Consider the following 9,022-nt stretch of genomic DNA (forward strand, 5'->3'; position numbering starts at 1 on the left):
TCATCATATGTATAAATGTTTATTTGAAATGAACTTCTTTGGTCTAGGAGTACCCCAGATATCTTTCAGAGGAGGGTTATTGTCCCTGTTTTTCAGCCCACCACTGTCAGATATCTTCTTCATCCTCTCACTGCATCTCCATGAGAAGAAATCAAAATGCCATGTAGGCTGGTTGTCTGAGGACTTTTAAATTTTTATTTCAATTACTATTTTTATTTTATCTCTTTGAATTCATCTGTTTAATTGGTCCTTTACTAAATGATTTGGCCAGATTTCAAAACCAAAATGAAATGTCTATTTTTCCCTTGAGGCTACTCTTGCAAAGGGTTTTCTGAAATAAGGAAAATCATTGTTTCTTCCCCTTTTCTGGCAAAAGTCAGAGATCTAAAAGAAAATTGGCACAGGGACATTGTTTTGGAGGAGGCTTTCTGTTTTTTTACAGGTTTTGTTTAATTAAAGTATTTTCCCAAAGATAAAATTTTAATTTTTGTCCATTTTATTGCCTCAAATGGGGAGTGAAACTGCTCAGATTGTTCTTCTTTGTTATGCCTTATGGGATTTCCCCTGAAAGAGAAATACAGAATTTCTTTGGCCTTGAAACCACGCTTTATGATCTGAATAATTTAAACAAAAACATCACAACTACATATATTGTCTCTGATGGGCTGAGGATGTAAACTACTCACATACCTCTTCAGGGCAGCCACTGTCTACCCAATCTTGCCGGTGACGATCAAATCCACTGGAGCATCTTTAAATGATGAAATAGATAGAAGTTGTCCACATGGAAATAGGAGGGAAAAAAGAATAAAGCAAGGGAGAGGAACAGAAGAGAGTGACAGAAAGAATAAGTAAATTATATGATTTAAAATCCATATGCTTTATATGGTACCATTTTTATTCAAGATGCTTTTGCTTACAATATGAGAAACTTCTTTAATCCACTTTAGTGAAAGGTTTTTCAATGAATGAGATTTTATTTTTGTTTTTAAAATTTATTTATCATTTTTAGATAGGAATGTCTACCTTCCACTGCATAATTATTCTTAAGATGTCATTGACCCATAGCATTTTTAAGTTTGATGTCAGCTATATCAATGTAACTTAGTTTAATTATTATTGTCCAGACGTATCCAGGAAAATTTAATCCCACAAAGGATGCAGTGAACCAGTCACTGGGTTTATCAGGCAAAGTGCTCACAGACATCAAGATGCACATAGAGCCATTAGATCAATGTTCACAGCTTCTCTGAACACTCTCTGTGACAAATAGAGAACATTGTACAGCTGCTTCTCCTCCTCTCTAGATGCAAAACTTAAATTGCATGCATATTTCTTATCAAATTAGGTGAGTTTAATAACCTGTTTGCAATATCCCTTGTCCTTTGCTGTATGCAACAAATAAATTTTTAAGAAACTTGTAACACTTTAATGTAACGATTCCCCTGGAAATGCCCATTTCTCAAGAGTATTATCAGTGACTGTAGAGTAAGTGTGTGTTTCCTAGACAACAGGTAGCATCACAAACAGAAAGCATTATTAAAATGGCAGGCAAATAACTAAAACACCGTGTTCAGCTTTGAAGGAGATTCTTGCCAGCTAGGATGTTTTTTATTTTGGAGAGTTTGTTTTTGGTTTCTGTATTCATTTCCTGCAGTATTTTGTTATGAGACAGGGTGATGTCATTTGGCACCCATGGTCATAACTTACCTGAATGTATAAAAACCAGCTTTTTGCTGTCTTTTAATAAGACTAGGCAAACAAATAAGACCATGGTTATGGTTAGCTGTATTTCAGGGTCCTTTTTTTTTGTTTACAAAGAATTGAAAGATAACAAGATGTGTCAAGTACTACCTACTTCAAGCAAGGGAGCAGTTCATTTGGAAAAATGGAACTCCATAATTATTTTTACAGAAGGAGAGGATGTTACAAGAAGATGTAAAAAATGTTAACAACACACTTGGGGTAAGAAAAATCTCCATATAATTATTCTGAGCAGAATCTACAATGTCTTTGAGAAAAGATTTTGAGAAAAATATTCATTCTGTTGTTATACCTGCATTGCATACCACATTCCATCATTTGCAATATTACGAAAAGAAATACCCCAACACTAACTGGTGCCAATTTTCACACATTCTATAGCAACTGGCTTCTCCAAACACCCATTGCCATTTAAGAGAGAAGTTTTCAAACCAAAAATGTATTGCAGAGAAATACAGACATCTCCTTCCCAATGCATGAGGCCCCTAACATAGGAAGGACATTGATGTGCTGGAGCAGTCCAGAGAGCCACAAAGTTGATTACAGGGCTGGACCACCTCTCTTATGTAGGCAGGCTGAGGGAATCGGAGCTGTTCAGCCTGGAGAAGGCTCCAGGAAAACCCTATACAGGTTGTCCACACTTAAAGGGATTTTATAAGAAAGATGGAGAGAGACCTTTTATCAAAGTAGTGACAGAACATGAGTAATGGTTTTAAATGAAAGAGAATAGACTAATACTGGATATGAGGGAGAAGATTTTCACAGTGATGCTGGTGAGTCACTAGAATAGACTGTCAAGAGAAATTGTGAATGTCCCATTGTTGGAAGTGTTCAAGGTCTGGTTGGATGGGGCTTTTTGCATCCTTGCATCTACTGCAAGATGTTCCTGCCCATGCCAGTGGGGCTGCTCAGAGTAATCTTTAAAGGTCCCTTCCAACCCAAATCATTCTATGAATAAAGACTACTTGAAAAGTGTTTTCTTGCCGAACTGTGAGTGAATCAGTGCTATGTTGGGAGCTCAGTGCTGGTTCTCCATCTCTGTGGTGTTCTGTCTCTGTGAATGTTTGAAAGAACCAGAGGAACTTTACTAAGTAGAAAGAAATGATAACATCGTATGCCAGGTATGAATAGAACTTTTTTTTCCAGTCTCCCCTACATTTCTTTAAAATTTGAAGATCTTCATTAGCAACTTCTGTGCCCATCTCTAAGCAGGACTAGACTGATTTTTCAGACATACTGAAAACTCATAAATCCGTCACATTTTATTCATACAGCTTTGGCTCAAATGGTTTTGAGGATATTCAGTACATGAGAAAACCAAACCAAATATTTAGACATGAAATCAAGCCACTCCATAAATTCCTCCACTTGAGGCAGTTACTGCTGTTGCATATATATGCTAATTCAACCCAGTGTACTTGGAGCTAGTAGGGATTAAACAAACCTAGATTTTATCTTATATCTAAGTTGTGTCAAATTTAAAGATTAAATGAATAAAAATGTATGTAAAGGTGCACTCACAGTTTTTAAGTCTTTTCTTACAAACTAATGAATTACAGGAGTGAGTAACATTTTTGGGGTTAATTTTTTTTCACCAGGAATTAACCAACCGCCAAAAATTGCATGTAATCCTCAAGGATTTGGAATGCCTCTTTCAAACATGTGAGGCAGTTTTGAGAAGACTCTGCCTTGAAAAAAATACATTAAACCCTGGGCACTGCTTATTTAACATTTTCCACTGATGCATGGTGAGTCCAAACAATATTATCAGAAAGCAGCTTTATCAGGAATGAGATAGTCTCCTGGCAAACCTGTTTGTGAACTTCCTTTGAGGCATAAATCACTGCATGTCAGCAATAGAAGCTACTGTTGTTGCTGCCTGGTTGAGTTAGAGTTCTGGAAACTGTCATTTCAGTGCAGCACCCGCTTTACTGACTGCATTTTTAAGACCTTAATTTAGTGGCATGGTGATAATTCCCTGTTGCCATTAAAACACTGGAGCAGACTTGATTTGCTGCGCTGTTTATGCCATCTGTCAACACGGCTATTTCATAACAACTTCATTTTCAAGTGATGCCCAAATTCAGCTCCTAGGAAAGCAATAATAAAGATGTTCTAGGAAATTAAAATAGGGACATTTATGAAATGCAAGGAATTTCAGGATTTGTGTGGAACTCTGGAGTACTGGTTCATGGAGGAAATGGAAAATGAATGTCTCTACACATATAGCTACTAATGCAACTCAACCAATGGCACAACTAATGCAGCTCAGTCTGAGTAAGAAGAAAGCTGTCAGAATCCATTCTGTATGTAGCCAGAAAGGAGCTGAAGATGCCATCCTATTTACCAAAATCCCTTTGCCTTTATTTGGCAGAGAATACTTGAATACAGCGTCCACTCAGTGCAGGACATGAAATGCTTTGCTCCTTTTCTTAAAAAGAGTTCAATGAGGATTAATGATGATGATGATGATGGTGATGTTAATAATAACAATAATAATAAATGAGATAACCTGAATACAGAAAATTCATCAAGGTTTAATGTGTGAAATCTAGAAACGTAATGGAAAATTATTAGGAAGAAAAAGGACAAAGTCTGGATGGAAAAACCTTTTCATTAAGTTGAGCTGGAGTATGACAATCAAAAGCATTGAAATGCACAGCTCATATAATTTAAACCAATAATTCCCTAGTATTTCTGGCTCTGTAAGAGCATGTAAAGAGCAGATTTTTGGAAATGAAAGGCATTCCAGAAATCTGAAATGATTTTGTAAATACCATGTAATGATTTAGCTCATTTAAAATCTGTAAAATTAAATAAAAAATTGAAGAGGCAGAACTTTTTTCTGAATTCAACCATTAAAGAAGGACCATCACATTATGAAAGGATTAAGACAGTTGCTAGAATGTTTGAATTACTAAAAGAAGAATTAGAACATTTTAAGGTGGAATTTCTTTCCAAGGTGAGATAGAAAGTAAAAAATAAATATAAATAAAATATTAAAAAAAATACTGGAACTTTGTGTCTGTCCAACTGAAAAATAACTCTAATCATAGAGTGATTTTTGGAGGAAAAAATGTTTATTTTTGTGCTTGGTCTGGTTTTGCCTCCCTTTACCACAGAGCAGGCTCCAATTTTGTTCCTTCACCCTTCAAATACCACTTTCTTGCCACACTGTGCTGTCTGGGGAAAGACTGAATTTTCCTTCCTTTGTTATTTTCCACTTCCAAATGCAGAACTTAATCACAGCTCAAAATGCTTATGAAGTTCATGTGAAGTGTCCCTGTGACTGACCATGGTATGCTTTTTTAAGGTATTTGAATAACATTGGTGCTTACTACTTAGCTCAGTACTCCTAATCATACATCTGAATTCTAGCATAAATATGTTCTCTGTATTTATCTTTTACTTAAATATTGCTTAATTAAACTGTAATTCAGAAAAGGGGGACAATTTGATTAGTTGGAAGAGGATTTGCTCCCATCTTGCTCTTGTAAAATAAAAATATCTGACTAGCTGAATACAAAGATTTGAAACTAAAATCAGCCTATACCATTCTAATGTTTATGAAAAATTTGAATGTTACAAAGGCATAATTAATAGTTGATGCAAGACTGAATTCCACCACTGTTTAAATATTATTCTCTGCTCAAAATTTAAAACATTCAGGTAATGATAAGGATGATCAGAGTGGAACAAAGTTCAGCAGTCAATCTTCAGCCTGAAAATGGTTCCACAACTTTATGGGATGGAAAGCTTGGAAAAATTTAGCTACCTGTTGTGTAAAATACTCCTGAAATATCAAATAAAAAGAGAAGGAAAAGATGTAAAAATCCAAGCTGTTATTTTACAGAAAACAACTGAACATGTGTAAGCCTAAATTTTTGTAACTCTGACACAACATTTGAATAGGCAGTAGAAAATAAAGACTCCCACAGGGAATTCTTTCTGTTGAAAGAGGTTAAGAATAAAAGTGGGATAAAAGAAGTAAGTTTTATTTTCAATACCACTAGAAAGAAAAAGATCAAATTGTGGTTAAAGTGAGACTTGACAGAATTCTGATTAAAGAAGAATAGGAGGATATTTTCTATAAACTTAATGTCAGTTACAGCAATAAAGGAAACATGCTGAAAAGCAGATAAAGAATAAAAAGTATGCTTTTGCTAAAGGCTCTGTTTTGAACAGTTAGAAGGAAAAAGATAGTGTAAGAGGAGTACCCTAGAGTCAAATTTATGAGATTATGGTACTGGCATTTCCAACAGAATCAGCAGAAATTTACATCAAATGTGTTCTCTGGGAAGGAACCACACTGAGATTAGTCCCTCATACTAGATTACAGTTGCCACTGCTTTCACTCTGTTCATTTGTACCTGCACAAAGTGGGTATAAAGAGCTAATAGCAACAGAAGTTAGCAGAGAATTCTGATCCATTGGCATTGCTGCATGTTTGGCACACAAGTAATTTCTCAGGGTTTGATGCAAACAGCTCTGAAGTACTACTGGATGTACTTTACATTCTGCTTAGTGATCTTAAAAACCACAATTTAGCTCTTCTTTCCAACATGATTGTCTGAACTATTTTCTATCTTTGCATATGCAGCTGACACTATCTCAGAATTACAGTTATTGTTCCATATCCATTGATTTAGTCTCATTTAAAAAAAATATGAAAGTTGTTTTTGGAGAAAATTTTTCTTTTTCCACTTTAGAGATAGGGGAATAGAACATAGGAGACACGGAATGATCAGCTGAGATAACACATAATTTGTAACAGAACCTAGAATTAAGCCAAGATTTTCTGAAAACCAGATGAGCATGGACTATTTCACAGCTTCTGTGTTTCCCATAGTGCTCACAGACATATGAATAGTAGAATTGGGAATTAAATTGAAAAAAAGCAAGTCTCAGGTGATGTGTATCAAAGCATAAATTTCATTCACACATTGCCCATGCTCTTTTTTATTCAGGTACTTTACTGGGATTTTACTCCTTTTAAAAACTCACACTGATAACATCAACAACTAGTCGAGTCCTTGTGGCAGGACAAAAATGACCTGGTGCCTGGAGACTGTATGAAAAAAGGCTGTTGACATGTCTGTTATCACACATGAACCCCAGTAATCATACAGTGTGCACCATGGCTGGTTCAGTACTAGTGGGCAGCAGCATCTGAGCTGCAAGAAGGAGAATTGCAGCAATGGCTTGGTTAGCACTGGGTTACTGCCCCTGCTGTGTCTCATTCACAGCTCTAAAAAGAGTAAGAACTGAAAGGAAGCAGGAGCTATGACAGGCAAAGGAGGCTCGGAGTGCTAAACTCACTCTACATAATCTAATGCTTATATGCTTAGAGAAGTGTGTGAATTAGGGCTATGAAAAACACCCTCTGTTAACACTCAGTGAACTCTTCAGATAGAGGGCAAAACAAGGAAGGACATGAATCATCCTGTAACTGATTATGTTTAAACCAACTTAAAGTTTAGAAAGCTATTTGTTTCCCAAAATAGTATCTTAATTTTGTCTCATTTTTTATTCTAAAAGTGAGTCCAGTTCTGAAGTCAACATTGAGCAGGACCAGTCACCAAAAGAGATCACAAAAGAATTACAGAACAGCAGAAGCTCCTCAGTTTCTTAATTAATGGTACAGATTGATATTTGTTGTGATATTCAGTGATTTCATTAATGTATTATGATAATGCAGATATTGGAAGAGTTAATAGATCTGAATAGAGGGGAAACTAAAAATGACATTTAAGGAAGTGTATTCATAAAATTTCATTTATTTCCCTAAGCTGAGAATATCTTCTACAAGAACATGTTAGAGAATTCCTGAGTTTACATGACTGGAAAGATTGAGAAATATATATGCTATAAAAAAATCTGAAGACTATGTTGGAAAATGAAGCAGTTTCCTTGAGGTCATCCTAATCTCACATAATCCAAAATTTATGAAGAGACATATGAATTTCAGATTTCTTTAAATAAAAATTTTTGGCAAATGTTTCGTGTTTAAAATATGTAAAATTTAAAATATGCTAAAAAAAGAGACTTTTCGTTCATGGCACTTCATTAAGAATGATATCTAGGAGGCTGTGAGGAAAATATGATCTCAGTGATGCTCTGTTTATACTGAGTACAACCATAAGAGGTTAGCACTTCTGGAACGCAATTAAAGCAATTGTGATCATTCTGTCCACACTAGTACAATAAACATGCCCAGAAATGTTCTTTGGCACTGAAGTCTGCTGGCACACAATGGCCTATGCCTGAAGGAGCAAACTCTCTCAGCCTTGAAAAGGAGGAGGCTGCACATAAATGGCCAGCTGGGAATAACCTTTGGAACAGTCCAATTCCTGCACCATGCCTGGGAACTGTTCTGGACAGTGCTCCTGGGCATGGGCTGAAATCACACCAGGAAACATCACAACTGTTTTAGGGACACATACAATTGTTTTATAATGCCCAGGACGCTTCCCAGGCTGTGTTTAATTTGCAATACTATGCAAAAAGATACTTTGTATGACAAGATGAACTATGCTTGTAAGAGTGACTGGGGCTACCATTCTGCATTACATTCAAAGAAACATGAGAAAAAGAAAATTTGATAAAGTGCAAAAAACTCTCCATTAAAAATCTTGGCTGATTCCATTAAAAACCACTTTACTTATTTTATTTATTTATTTTTCCTTGTTTTATTTATTTCCCTTGTAATGAGAACACAGGAAATGAAGAGTGATCATAAAAAAAATGGCGGAAGATAGATTTCTCCATGGAAATGCAGTGGGTTGGTTGCTTATATGAAAGGAAAAAAATCTAATGCTTCCAAAAAAGGAGATTAACATTCATCCTAAAAATTATCTTAGAGTCAGGTGTGATAACAGGATACCTGTTTCCACAGATGTGTCCTGAGTTTTGACATTTCTGAAATGCTTTGGTCTCAGTTTCTGTTTTTTCACTTATTTTTTTTTTAAATACTTGAAATAAGGATAGAAGGGGACCAGTTGAGAAAATTTTGTCTAGGCCAACAATTTAGGCTACAATGAGTAGGTGGTATATGGCTTCTGAAATATAGATTCATGAACATTCATATATTTGATAAAAGTTATCCAGCAAGTAATTTCTTGGAACACACCATTCTCTGGCAATCAAGGAAGGAATTTGGAACTACAAATTAAGTTCATCTCAGACATGAAAGGAAAGAAATCTAGTACCTTGTTCCTCACTAAATTATTTTACTTAGAGGGTCTATGAGACAGAATGA

The 9,022-nt window shown here is 35.5% G+C and overlaps 1 protein-coding gene across 1 annotated transcript in view; it reads right to left on the reverse strand.

Moving 5' to 3' along the window:
- Positions 1 to 9,022, reverse strand: part of PLXDC2 (plexin domain containing 2) — a 257,404-nt gene that overhangs the window by 36,403 nt on the left and 211,979 nt on the right. Inside the window, exon 10 of the mRNA XM_054632727.2 lies at positions 691 to 751. Within this exon, the coding sequence (XP_054488702.1) occupies positions 691 to 751 (61 nt within the window). The remainder of the gene's footprint in view (positions 1 to 690; positions 752 to 9,022) is intronic.

The sequence above is a fragment of the Agelaius phoeniceus genome, chromosome 1 (assembly GCF_051311805.1).
Source record: "Agelaius phoeniceus isolate bAgePho1 chromosome 1, bAgePho1.hap1, whole genome shotgun sequence".
Lineage (NCBI taxonomy): Eukaryota > Metazoa > Chordata > Aves > Passeriformes > Icteridae > Agelaius > Agelaius phoeniceus.